Source organism: Melanerpes formicivorus, unplaced genomic scaffold (genome assembly GCF_026170545.1).
Source record: "Melanerpes formicivorus ecotype bairdi unplaced genomic scaffold, bMelFor1.0.p_v2 SCAF_19, whole genome shotgun sequence".
Classification (NCBI taxonomy): Eukaryota; Metazoa; Chordata; class Aves; order Piciformes; family Picidae; genus Melanerpes; species Melanerpes formicivorus.
Window position 1 is genome coordinate 14,401,762 of NW_027142371.1, and position 13,289 is coordinate 14,415,050.

The following is a 13,289-nucleotide window of genomic DNA, read 5'->3' on the forward strand; positions in this document are numbered from 1 at the left end:
GGCCAGCACTCAGCCCCTGCCCTTCTGCTTGGAGCCAGCCCCATGCCAGGGAGATGCCACCTGCCACCAAGCTGGACCCCCTGGCACATAAACCCCAAGGCCAGAGATTAGGCCAGCTCTGGTCACGGCTCAGACAGGGAGGGGATCAGTGCCAGGGAGAGGAGGGGCAGGCAGCTCGGCCGAGCAGGGAGCTGCAGCGGGCAGCTCGGAATTTAGGGGGCTGGCAGCAGCCTTGGCACAGGTGTGAGGCCAGGCAGCGAGCAGGGCGGCTGGGCACACGCCGGCTGTGCCCCGTGGCCAGCCCGGGGGCCCTCAGGGCTGTTTGCTCGAAGGGATACAAAGTCCTGGGCTGCCGCAGGGTCAGGGCAGCGCTCGCCCAGCCTCTCATTAAAGCTCCCCCCGTGGGTGCCAGCGTGAGGAGGGGGAGAGGAGGAGGAGGATGGGTGGCACCATCCCTCCACCCCGCGGCCCGCACACCTCTGGAGCTGGCAGCTCCCCGGCAGCCGGCAGGCGCTGTCGGGGTGCCGAGGGCACCTCTCGGGCCGACCCCATTGTCCCGCGGCGCGGCGGCCGGTGGGGACCTGCCATCTGCTCCCGGCCGCCGGCAGCTTCTTTGTTCGGTGCAGCCTGGCGCAGGGAGCTCCCCACGTGCTGCGGCGCCCTTGCCCTCCCGCGGAGGCACCTCCCGAGAGAAAGGCGATGCTGCGGCCAGGGGGAGGGAAGGCGACGGCCTCGGCGGCTCCCCGAATGTCCTGCCCGGCCCCGGGGCCGCGGCTGCTCAGCTGGCCACGGGCACGGCCGGGTGTTGGCGGCGCCGGGCATGGGGACGGGCAGGGCCAGGCGGTGTGCCGCTGCCAGGCTGGGTCTTTGGAGCAGCGTGAGGCTGGGGAGGTTGGTGGGAGCAGGGCACGGGCAGGGGATGGTGCCAGGAGCCCGGGGGTGTGAATGGAACTGGCACCAAGTAGGAGCTAGGCTGGGGGGGGGCGGGCATTGCCCGTGGGCTGTGGGCTCTGCCTGTTAGGGTGGTGGAGGAAAGGGGTGGCAGTGAGGGGGGGGCGGGGGTACTCTGGGGTGTGTGGAACAGGCACAGCAGTGCCCACAGAGGGTGGAGGAGGGCACTGGGGGGTTGAGCAGGACAGTGGTGCGTCCCCTGTCCCCTCAGGTAGCAGTCTTGCCAGGCAGTGTGCCCACTGTGCCCAGAGCTCCTGAGGCTGCTCCCAGGCAGCACAGACTCAGAGTTTTCCCACCCAGGTGTCCTCGTGTGCTGTCCCCACCCCCCAGGCCGCTGCAGTCCCCAGGCTGCCAGCTTTGGGGCTGCCACCCACAGTGGGGCTGGGAGAAGGGTGCCAGGAGGCGAGGGGCACGGCGGGGAGGGGCAGTGCCTCTTCTCCTCCCTGCAATGCAAACAGAAACCCAAAAGGACCAAATTCCAAAGTTCTTATTCAAGCCCCGGGGCGGAGGCGTGGGCACTGTCACCTGCCACGGGGACAAGTGGCCCTGGGCACCGGGGCATGGCAGCACCCGGGGCATGGCAGCACCCAGGGCACGGCAGCACCCGGGGGGCTTGGAGGGATGAGAGAGGGGAGCCATGGCAATGACCCAGGGCCTGCAGTGTGGCTTGGGGGGGTGGCCACAATGTGCCATGGGGTGGCTGCAGGGTGCCACAGTGGTGGCCACAGTGTGCCATGGGGTGGCTGCAAGGTGCCAGGGGGGTGACCAGAGGATGCCATGGGGATGGCCACAGTGTGCCATGGGGTGGCTGCAGGATGCCATTGGGGTGGCCACAAGATGCCAGTGGGGACGGCCACAGGGTGTCATGGGGGTGACCACAGGCTGCCATAGAGGATGGCTGCAGGGTGCCATGGGGGTGGCCACAGTGTGCCATGGGGTGGCTGCAAGGTGCCAAGGGGGTGACCACAGGATGCCATGGGGATGGCCACTGGGTGCCACGGGGGTGGCAGCAGCGTGCCAGTGGGGGTGGCTGTAAAGTGCCGGGGGTGTGACCCCAGGGTGGCAGGGGTGTGACCCCAGGGTGGCAGGGGTGTGACCGTGTGTCCGTGTGTCCTTCCTCGCAGACGACTCCTCGTCAGAGAGCTGCAGCGGGAATGGTTCCTCCACCCTGAACCCCTCCACCTCCAGCAGCACGCAGGGCGACAGCAGCTTCCCCGAGATGAACGGCAATGGCCCCGCGGCCCCCATGGACTTCACGGCGGCGGCCGACGAGCAGCCAATCAACCTCTGCGACAAGCTGGCCCCCGCCCACGCCACCCCCTCCTACCCCCCGGACGGCTGCGGCGCCGACGGCCTGCGCAGCAGGGTCAAGTACGCCGTGAAGAGCACGGCCGAGGTACGGCAGGCGCGGGGCGGGCACCCAGCCTGGCGCGGGGCGGGCACCCAGCCTGGCACGGGGCGGGCAATCGCGGGCAGGGGCTGGGCTGGGCTGGAAGGGGCCTTTTAAGATCACCCAGTTCCCACCCCCCCTGCCCTGGGCAGGGACACCTCCCACCAGCCCCAGGTGGCTCAAGGCTTCATCCAACCTGGCCTTGGACACCTGCAGGCAGGGGGCATCCACAGCCTCCCTGGGCAGCCTGTGCCAGTGTCTCCCCACCCGCACTGGAAAGAATTTCTTCCTCATCTCCAGTCTCAGTCTCCCCTCTCCCAGCTCCAAGCCATTGTCCCTCATCCTGGCACTCCCAGCCCTTGTCCAGAGTCCCTCCCCAGCTGTCCTGGAGCCCTTCAGGCACTGGCAGGCTGCTCTGAGGTCTCCCTGGAGCCTTCTCTGCACTCAGGGCAGCCCAGCCCTGGGTTCCTCTCCCAGGGGGACACCAAGAAGCATTGAGCCAAGGACCGAGGGCTCCTTCCCCGTGACCTGGGCAGGGGCAGGCAGGTGAGGGCTGCTGGTGGTAACTCTCCATCTCCTCTCAGTCCCCCCCATACAGCTCTGGAAGCTACGACTCCATCAAGACAGAGGTCAGCGGCTGCCCCGAGGACCTGACCGTGGGCAGGGCCCCCACGGCCGACGAGGATGACGACGACCACGATGACCACGAGGACAACGACAAGATAAACGACTCGGAGGGGATGGACCCCGAGAGGCTAAAAGCCTTCAATGTAGGGAGGGTAGCACCTGGGGGGAGGGGGCAGGGGGGAAGGGTGATCCCCACCTCCCGCCTGGGTGTTCACCGCCTGTGCCCTCCCCCCCGCCCCCGGCAGATGTTCGTGCGCCTCTTCGTGGATGAGAACCTGGACAGGATGGTTCCCATCTCCAAGCAGCCCAAGGAGAAGATCCAGGCCATCATCGAGTCCTGCAGCAGGCAGTTCCCCGAGTTCCAGGAGCGGGCACGGAAGCGCATCCGCACCTACCTCAAGTCCTGCCGCCGCATGAAGAAGAACGGCATGGAGATGGTGAGCTGCCGCCCACCCCCTCCCCACCCCCCGGCTGCCCTGCTGCTGCCCACCGCCCCCAGGGCCAGCAGGGACCCCTGAGCACCTCCCCCTGCTCGTGTCCCCCCAGACCAGGCCCACGCCACCACACCTGACCTCAGCCATGGCGGAGAACATCCTGGCTGCCGCCTGCGAGAGCGAAACGCGGAAAGCAGCCAAGAGGATGCGGCTGGAGATCTACCAAACGTCCCAGGTACGGTGCTGCTGGCTGCAGCTGCTGAGGGATGGAGCCAGCAGCAGCCTGGGCTGGGCTGGAGGAAAGAAGAGAGACCCCTCTGAGCAGCTGAGGGAGCTGGGGGAGCCAGGGTTTAGTATCACAGTATCAGTCAGGGTTGGAAGGGACCAAAAGGATCAGCTAGCTCCAACCCCCCTGCCACGGGCAGGGACACCCCACACTAGATCAGGCTGCCCAGAGCCTCAGCCAGCCTGGGCTTAAACACCTCCAGGGACAGGGCCTCAACCACCTCCCTGCACAACCCATTCCAGGGCTTCACCACTCTCATGGGGAAGAACTTCCTCCTCACCTCCAGCCTGAATCTCCCCACCTCCAGCTTCATTCCATTCCCCCTGGTCCTATCACTACCTGAGATCCTGAGCAGTCCCTCCCCAGCCTTCTTGTAGCCCCCTTCAGATACTGGAAGGCCACAATGAGGTCAGTTAGTTAGCCATGAGGTGTTGGGTGACAGGTTGGACTTGATGATCTCTCAGGTCTTTTCCAACCTTATTGATTCTATGAAGAGGAGGCTGAGGGGAGACCTCCTGGCTCTCCACAGCTCCCTCAAAGGAGGCTGAAGCCAGGTGGGGGTTGGGCTCTTCTCCCAAGGAGCAAGTGGCAGGACAAGAGGGAATGGCCTCAAGTTGCCCCAGGGGAGGTTTAGGCTGGACATGAGGAACAATTTCTTGTCCAGGCCTGGCCCAGGCTGCCCAGGGCAGTGGTGGAGTCCCCATCCCTGGAGGGGTTTCAGAGCTGTGGTGCTGAGGGCCATGGTTTGGGGGTGCCCTGGCAGTGCTGGGGGAAGGCTTGGGCTCCATGATCTCAAAGATCTCTTCCACGCAGACCTGTGCTGTGATTCCAGGATTCTAACTGGGGAAGCATTTTGTGAAGCCTTTGTAAAACTGGGGGGGGCTGCAGGCCAGGGCCCCACGGTGCCCCATGAGCCTCACTCTGGCGGGGTGGGGGCACACTGCTTTGGGCTGCTGCCTCCCTGCCAGCTGGGCCCCAGGCTGGAGCCAGTCTGTGTCTGCCCTGTGCAGGACGAGCCGATTGCTCTGGACAAGCAGCACTCCAGAGACTCCACAGCCATCACCCACTCCTCCTACTCACTGCCAGCTTCATCCTACTCCCAAGACCCAGTCTACATCAACGGCAGCCTCAACTACAGCTACCGTGGCTACGGGTCCCTGGGGGGCAGCCTGCAGCCCCCTGCCTCCCTCCAGACAGGCAACCACAGTAACGGTGAGTGCCCACCCCCTGGGCCCCCACCCCCTCCCCAGCCATCAGCTCTGCCCTCTGCCCGTTCTGAGAGCTCCCCAGCAGCCTGGGCACTGGCTGCTCCCATGGCTCGTGCCAAGCTTGGGCACGGCAGAGCCTCTGCCACCGCTGCGCAGGGCTGCTCCAAACCCCTTCTCCCCCTGCAGCCTCTGCCCAGCCTCCTCAGTGAGGTGGTTAATTGTTGAACTGAAGTGGGGAGGCCTGTTTGGGTGGCACTGGTGGAGGGAAGGAGTGTCACTGAGGGAAGAAGAGACTCTCTAGCAGCCATTAATTATTAACAGGGGCGGGCGCCTGTCGCTGCCCTCAGCTCCTGGCTGCTCTCAGTCCTTCCTCTCCCGTGCTGGCTGCTCTTGGAGACAGGGACACAGGGATGGGGACAGGGCTGGTGAAGTTCAGGGGCCCTGCAGCAGCACCCAGGGCACAGCCAAGCTCCTGGCACAGGTTGGGAGGGTGGTGAGGGACTGGCGATTGCCTGTGAGAAGTGTCCAGGGGAGGAGGACTGAGGGTACAGGGTGGGAAGGCAGAAGAAGAAAGAGTAGAATAGAATAGAGCAGAGAAGAGCAGAACTGAGGTCTTGAGGGGTTGGCTGAGTTAGGAGCAAGTGACCAGGCAGAGTGGCCTGGGGACAAGCAGGGTGCCTGGGGAGATGCCATCGTGGTACCTGGGGAGATGCCATCGTGGTACCTGGGGAGATGCCATCGTGGTACCTGGTGACTCCCTGGCACCCAGACAAAAGAGATGTGGGATGGAGCAAAGGCTCTGCCCTTGGGCCACAGCCTGCTGGCTTTGTCCTCCCAGCAGTGGTGGCAGGAAGGGCTGGAGACCACCACATTGGCCCTTGGCTGGTCCTCGGCTGTGGGCTGCCTTGGCTTGCCCCAGTCCACTCTGGAGTCCTGGCCTGTCCCTGCCCGCCCCGAGGGGAGGTGGGATTTGGGAGGATGATTTCCGGAGCCCTGAGCAGTGCCTGTCTGGGATTAACTCTTATCATCCCTTCCTAATGCTTCTTAACCCTGAATAAAGATCCCGCCCTGGCCTCCAGCTGCCGAGGCCTAATCCTTGCAGCCATGCTGGAGGCAGCTCCGGTTCCTCCCCAGCACAGCACCGGCACCCCTGGGCCCCTGCGCTGCCTGGCACCCTGCTCTCAGCCAGCCACCAGCGAGGGCTCCTTGGCAGAAGCAGCTCAGAGCAGCCCCGGGGGGGAGCAGGAGGTGCTGTGTGTAGCCCACAGCAGCGCTGGGCTCCTTGCTGATGCATTTCATGCCTCTGCTTCACCTTCGTTTCCCCACCCCCTCCCTCGCCCAAGCTCTTGCCCACTCCTTCAGCGGCAAGGGTGAGCTGCCGGCAAGGAGCTGTCCCTTCTGCTGCCTCTGTGAGCAGAAGCCTGCAGGGGTTTGCCGCCCAGAAGTGTCTTCTCCTTCCATCCCCCACCTCAGGCAATTCTTGCTCAAACCCACTCCCAGCTCCTTCCCCCTCGGTGAGCCAGGAAACAGCTCCGCTGCCTTTTCTGTCCAGTGAAATTGCTTTCGCATGACAGCCTCCTCCTCCTCCTCCTCCTCCTCCTCCTCCTCCTCCTCCTCCTCCTCCTCCTCCTCCTCCTCCCCTCCTTCACAGCCTGATGAGCCTGTGGTGGAAGTCCTCTGCTGGTGCCACTCCTCCCACAGCATTGGCTGCTCCAGCATTTCTCTCCTTCACCCTTTCCTTCACCCTTCCCTCCCCGGGGCCATGCTCTCCTCTCCTAGCTGCCCCTGCCCCACAGGACCCATCTGGCCTGGGGGTGCTGCTGCACTCTCCTCTCCTGCTTTGGGAATTGCTGCCAGTGCCCAGTCCCCTGCTTGGTGCCCCTGGTGCCCTGTCAGGGCACCCAGCAGGAGCTCAGCTCTCCTGAAGCCTTCCTGTAGCATCACCAACTGCTCCAGCAGCTTGCATTGATTAACAACCTCAGGGCCTTCTTCTTCTCTCCTTCCCTTTCTCCTCCCTCTTTCTCTCTTCTCCCCTTCTTTCTCTCTCTCTTCTCCCCCTCCTTCTCTCTCTCTTCTCCCCCTCCTTCTCTCTCTCTTCTCCCCCTCCTTCTCTCTCTCTTCTCCCCCTCTTTCTCTCTCTCTTCTCCCCCTCCTTCTCTCTCTCTTCTCCCCCTCTTTCTCTCTCTCTTCTCCCCCTCCTTCTCTCTCTCTTCTCCCCCTCCTTCTCTCTCTCTTCTCCCCCTCCTTCTCTCTCTCTTCTCCCCCTTCCTTCTCTCTCTCTTCTCCCCCTTCTTTCTCTCTCTCTTCTCCCCCTTCTTTCTCTCTCTCTTCTCCCCCTTCTTTCTCTCTCTCTTCTCCCCCTTCTTTCTCTCTCTCTTCTCCCCTTCTCTCTCTCTCTCTTCTCCCCCTCTTTCTCTTCTCCCCTTCTTCTTCTCCTTGCCCAGGGGCTGCCTCCTGCCTTTGCTTCCCCTGCCCAGCCAGCGGGCTGCCCACGGCCGCAGCTGCCCTGCCTGAGCCTTTCCCTCTCGCTTTTCCTCGGCAGGTCCAACCGATCTCAGCATGAAAGGTGGGGCCTCCAGCACGGCTCCCTCCAACAGCACCAGCAGGGGGATGCAGGCTGCGCAGCTCAGCCCTACGGAGATCAGCGCCGTGCGGCAGCTGATCGCCGGCTACCGAGAGTCGGCGGCGTTCCTGCTGCGCTCCGCAGACGAACTGGAAAACCTCATTTTGCAGCAGAACTGACTCCCCGGGGCTGCCTCCCTCCTCCTCCTCCTCCAACTCCTCCTCCTCCTCCTTTCTCCAGAAGACAATTTGTACCTGCTCGAGCCAGGCTCCCACCCCCATCCTGCTCAGGACCGTCCAGCGGCGGGCACTCGTAGTTGTAGAAGGTGGAACCCTAAAGACCTCTTTTGTTTTACACTCCAAGCACCTGGGACTTGAGGCACGAGGACACGTTCTGCCCCCTTCCACTGCCCGAGCAGAAGCCAACCCTTGGAAGGATGTGGGGACTGCCGAGGGCAGAAGGGAGCCTGGGGAGGTTTGGGGCTGCAGATGTATTTAGGATCACCTTTGTGGACCCAAATGTTAGATTCCCCTCGTCCTTCCCCCCCCCCCCCCCCCCCTCCCCTTCCCCCCTCCCCGGATATGATTTCCAAGTCTTAGGTGAGCTGAATCACATATTTATTGAGAAAAAACAATGGACCCCCCCTCCCCCTCCCCCCTCCCCCTTTAGTAATTTATTTTTCTGGAAATGGATTCTGTTGAGTTTGTACAGGTTGCCAGTTTTGTGTCTGTCTGCTCAGAAGGCTTTTTGCTCTGTGAAGAAACAACCCACCAAACCACCCCCCCCCGCACCCCCACCCCCCCTCCCCACACACACACACATTCCATAGCCCCACGCTGCTAACGCCCAGGCAGAGCTCTGCCTGCTCCTCGGAGGGGGAGCCCTCGGCCCCACGGGGAGCGAATTCACCCTCCAGCCCCCTGCCCCCAGCCTGGGGGGAGGAGGGTGCTGCTTGTCCCCCCCACCTCACCCCCCGCAGTGAGCATCGGTGGCAGCTGCCCCAGGCGGTGTCCTGCTCAGCCCTTGGCTCCAGGCAGCAGCAGGCTCTGAGCCCTCCCCGCGGCGGCGACTCAGCAGGAAGCTCAGCAGGACCTGCGGCCAGGAGGAAGCCTCACGCTGGGTTCAGCCCCCCCCCCCCCGCAGAGCAGAGAAAGGAAGGAAGGAAGGATGGAAGGAAGGACCTGAGAAACACTGTCTTGTGGTCACCATCCCTACTCTACCTCACGCTCCGTTGTGGGCTCCCTCCAGGAGCGGCCGAGCTGGCCCTGGGGGGGGCAGGGTGAGTGTCGCAGACGCGCGGATCGAGCCGAGGAGGCTGGAACCCACCCGGCAGATCCAGGGGATCCGCTGGGATCCTGCTGCTGGGCAGCAGCTCGCCCCTTCCCCCCGCCCCCAGCTCGCTCCAGTCCCTGTGGAACAAGCCCTGGGCCAGCACCAGGAGAATCAACTGGTGAGGAGCAGCTTGGGTGCCCCCGAGCGAGGGCTGGGGCCCCGCTGCCTCCCCTGCAGAGCACAGAGATGGGCAGCAGTCGGCAGCAGAACTGACACAGACCTCTTGGGCCCAGGATCCTCCTTGCTGACAGTCCTGGAACGAGCCCCAAAGTGTGGAAACCCCCTAGTGAGATACCCGTCCTGCCCTGCCCGCCTCCCCACCCCCAAGAATGCACTTCCCTTTGCTCAGTGCAATACCTGCTACCAGTGCTGCTAAACCAGGGACCGAGCCAGGCAATGCAATGTGGAGCCTAGCTTTGGGGTCCTGCTCCTCCTGGAGCCCAGCTGCTGGGGCTTCCACTCCTCTCAGAGCCCAGCTGCTGGGATCCCTGCTCCTGTGAGCCTGGCTACTGGGGATCCTGCTCCTCCTGGAGCCTGGCTGCTGAGGGTTCTGCTTCTCCCAGAGCTTGGCTGCTGGGAATCCTTTCTCCTCCTGGAGCCCAGCTGCTGGGGATCCCTGCTCCTCCTGACAGCTCCCCCCTGCCCTGGCTGGAGTCCTCACCACAAGGTTTTGACTTGCCAAGTGCAGCCCCCCCGTACAGCCCTTTTAAACAGTGATCCCTTCTTTGGATCCAGCTCCTTTCTTTTGGGGGGGCTCTCTGAGCTGGTGGCTGGGGGCTGCTGCTCCCTGGAGCTGATGCTGCTGGTGTGAGCCTGAGCTGTGGGAAGTGGCAGCAGCTGGTGCCAGCCAGGAGCAGACCCAGGCAGCTTCCTCAGTAGCCTTTACCCTCCTGTTTCACTCCCCACCCACTGGAAGAGAAGCAAAAGCTCTGCCCTGCCCTTAGCCTCAGCCCTGAGGAGCAGCAGAAGGCCTTCACCTTTGGGTTGCTTTCCCCAAACCTGAAGCTTTCCATAGCAGTTGGAGAAAAGGGACCTGGCCCCTGGCCCTTAGGTGCAGCTGATGCTGACACTGGCAGCATCATGGGGGGCTGAGCCCCCATCCCCTCACTGCCTGCAGCAGCCTCTGGGGCTGGGGGGGCACTGGTTCCCCCTGGAGGCAGGGCTCAGCCTCAGGCTTCCCCCAGCACTCCAGGAGCCTGCTTGCTTTGCCCCCTGCCTCCTCCCCTCCTGGGGATTCCTGTAAATAGTTATTTTTGTGTGGATACCATGGAGGAGCAAAGCTGGGACCGGCTGGGGGAGGCCTTTGCTGCTCAGGGAGGGGAGGCAGAGACAATCCCTGCCCAGGGCTCCTCTCTCCCTGCACCATCCCAGCCTGGGCAGTGCCTCCCTCCCTGGCAGAGCCCCTCCAGAAGGTTTAGCCATACTTTGCCATCCAGTTTGCTGGCACAGAGGTGGCCCTTGGGCCTCAGGGACAGGTGAGCACCAGCCACAGCTTGGTTAGTTGGAGTTGTGCCCAGAGGTCACCTCTGAGCTCCTCTTAGCACCTGCTGAGGTTCTGTGGCTCTCTCTCTTGGTTAACTGCTGTAGAAGACAGCTCAGGCTCATGGTTGTGTAGGAAGGTCCCCACAGGACTTGAGAGCCCTGGGGACAGGCACCTCTGTGACCCATTAGGAGACAAATGGGACTGACTGCAAGTTTCTGTCAGGGATCTTCTTCTTCCCTTCCTTTTCTTCCTCCCTGCTGAGCTGCAGCTTTCTGCTCTCCTTGGCACCAGCTCGGCTGCGGTGCCTCCGTGCTCCAGGACTGCCTCCCAGCCCCAGCCCCGGCTCAGGAGGGGCTCAGGGGTCACCTGCCCAGCTCCTCCAGCCGAGGGCAGGCGCAGGAGCAGGCCGGCAGCAGCTGCTCAGGGCGCTGTGAGGGGAGGAGGAGGGAGGGCGCAGGGCTGGGGGTGCGCCGGGGTCCGGCTGGGACGCAGCTGAGCCCTGGGTTGAGAAGGGAAGAGTTTGCTTTGTCCTTATTTAATTGTATCTCCTTGGAAACACTCCCCCCCGAGCCTGGCTGTGCAGCTCCCATGGTGGTTCCTCCATGGGCTGGTGAGCAGACCCAACCTTGTACCTCCCTGCCCCCCCCAAAAGGGTCTCTTTCCCCCTCCCCCCCCCCCCGCCAGCGGCCGTCGGGTTCAGGGCGAACCACAACCCCAGCACTGCTGCTTCGAACTCAGAAGGTGTAACAAGACTTTTGCTTTGTAATTATTTTGTAAGACTTTTTACAAGGTAGCAGAGCCTCCCCCCACCCCTCCCCCCGCCCCCTCCCCCTCTCCCCTTTCCATGCTCTGGTTTTTTATATCATTTAGTGGTGCTTTTAGAGGACCTTTGGTTTCGGTGGTCTGGGAGCTGCCCAGCTCGGTTCTTCGCCTGTTTGATCTACCTAAGACCAATGTGAACCTTTGTATTTTTTGCTCCTCATTTTGGACTCAGTGGAAGTGTACTGTTTACATGTACAGAACTCCCCCAACCCCCTCCTGCCCCCCCCCCCCCACAACCTCCCTCCCCTCTCTGTGTTCTGCCAGACCTTGCTCTTGAAGAGGAAGCTGCCACCCTCACCTGCTTCGTCTGCTTAACCGAGCCACAGCTTCACTTCACCCCCTGACACCCCCTCCCCACACCCCCGGGAAGACCCCCACCAAGCTGAGGAGCCCTTCAAAGCAATTCTGGGTTTTGCACAAGCTGTTGGAGTTTTTTGGTGGTTGGTTGGTTGGTTGGGGCTTTTTTGGGGTTGGGGTTTCTTGGTTTGTTTCCCCCCCTGCCCCAGGAGATGGTTTAGGGCTGGGCTGAGGCTCAGCCCCAGGGCTGGTGGAGCTCAGAGTTCCCCTCAGGAGGTGAGGAGGGTGAGCGTGGGGCAGGTTCAACCCAGGCAGGAGAGCACTGGAGCCAGGGGGGTTGTGAGGGCAGGGTGGGAAACAGCTCCCTCCCTGGGAACCTGCTGGAGCCAACGGGATGGAAGCACCCAGGCTGGCCCCTGCTGCTGTGGCTGAGCGTGGGAGCACGTTCCCTGGGGAGCAAGAGGCCCCTTGGAAGCTGCAGTGGCCCCTGGGAAGCTGCAGTGGCCCCTTGGGAAGCTGTAGTTGTCCCTGGGAAGCTGCAGTTGCTCCCTGGGAAGCTGCAGTGGCCCCTTGGGATGCTGTGCTATCCCCAGGGCCAGGCAGCAAGCTTCTGGCTCCCTTGGGAAGCTGCAGTGGTTCTCTGGGAAGCTGCAGTGGCTCCCTTGGGAAGCTGCAGTGGCTCCCTGGGATGCTGTGCTTTCCCCAGGGCCAGGCAGCAAGCTTCTGGCTCCCTTGGGAAGTTGCAGTGGCCCCTTGGGTAGCTGCAGTGGCTCCTTTGGGAAGCTGCAGTTGCTCCTTGGGAAGCTGCAGTGACTCCCTGGGTAGCTGCAGTGGCTCCCTTGGGAAGCTGCAGTGACTCCCTGGGTAGCTGCAGTGGCTCCCTTGGGATGCTGTGCTTTCCCCAGGGCCAGACAGCAAGCTTCTGGCTCCCTTGGTCCAGCTCTGAAGGTGACACTGCACTGCTCACTGGGTGGATTGATTGGGAAAGGACCTCCCTTGCAGCCAGGCACCTATGCAACTTAACCGTGGCTCTTAAGCAGCTGAGCACTTCCTCCTCAAGGAGCTGGAGAAGAGCTTCTTTGTGTCCTCCCCTGTGGACTCCTCCAGTAACTGTGGCTGAAGGTTTTTGCCCCTTAGGACAGTTGTGTCGATCCCCTCTCTGTGATGCACCCCCAGTTCTGTTCTCTTTGTGGAATGATTAGCACAGGCCAACTCCCCTCCTCCCCCTCACTTAACAAAGACCAATGAGCTGTTAATCGAGCTGTTCTCTCCATGGTATTACTGCTAAATGCACTGATTTTTATGTGGAACCCTCTCCTTTTTTTGGTCTCTCTCTTTGTTTTGGGGTTAGTTTTGGTTTTGGTTTCTTTTTCTTCCTTCCCTCCCCCCCCCTCCTCTTTCTTTTGTTTGGTTTTGGTTGGGTTTTGTTTTCCTTTTGGATCTGTATATCATATATAAGACTGAATCTACTTAATAAACACTGTATAACAAGAAGCCTGGGATCCTAGAATGGTTTGGGTTGGAAGGGAGCTCCCCAAAGGCCACCCAGCCCAACCCCCCTGCCCTCAGCAGGGACATCCTCCCCTGCAGCAGCTTGCTCACAGCCTCCTTCAGCCTCACCTTGCACAGCTCCAGCCCTGGGGCCTCAGCTCCCTCCCTGGGCAACCTGCTGCAGGGTTCCAGCAGCCTCCTGGGGCACAACTTGTTCCTCACCTCCAATCTCAATCTGCTCTGCTCTCATTTCAAACCACTGCCCCTGGTGCTGTCCCTGCAGGCCTTTGGGAGCAGTCCCTCTGCAGCCTTCCTGCAGCCCCCTGCAGGTGCTGGGAGGCTGCTCTGAGATCTGCCTGGAGCCTTCTCTCCTCCAGGCTGAACACCCCCAGCCTGTCCCCTTAG

General features: G+C 62.4%; 1 protein-coding gene across 3 annotated transcripts in view; it reads left to right on the top strand.

The window, feature by feature from the left end:
• Positions 1-12,887, top strand: part of NOL4L (nucleolar protein 4 like) — a 71,634-nt gene extending 58,747 nt beyond the window's left edge. For 2 of the 3 annotated variants that reach the window (XM_068150200.1, XM_068150201.1), the window contains exons 3-8: positions 2,076-2,347; positions 2,926-3,111; positions 3,214-3,405; positions 3,515-3,637; positions 4,699-4,900; positions 7,439-8,167. In XM_068150200.1, the coding sequence (XP_068006301.1) occupies positions 2,076-2,347; positions 2,926-3,111; positions 3,214-3,405; positions 3,515-3,637; positions 4,699-4,900; positions 7,439-7,638 (1,175 nt within the window). In that variant the 3' untranslated portion in view covers positions 7,639-8,167. Of the gene's footprint in view, positions 1-2,075; positions 2,348-2,925; positions 3,112-3,213; positions 3,406-3,514; positions 3,638-4,698; positions 4,901-7,438 lie in introns of all 3 variants that reach the window. The other variant, XM_068150199.1, reaches the window with a different exon arrangement.
• The last annotated feature ends 402 nt before the right edge of the window (positions 12,888-13,289 follow it).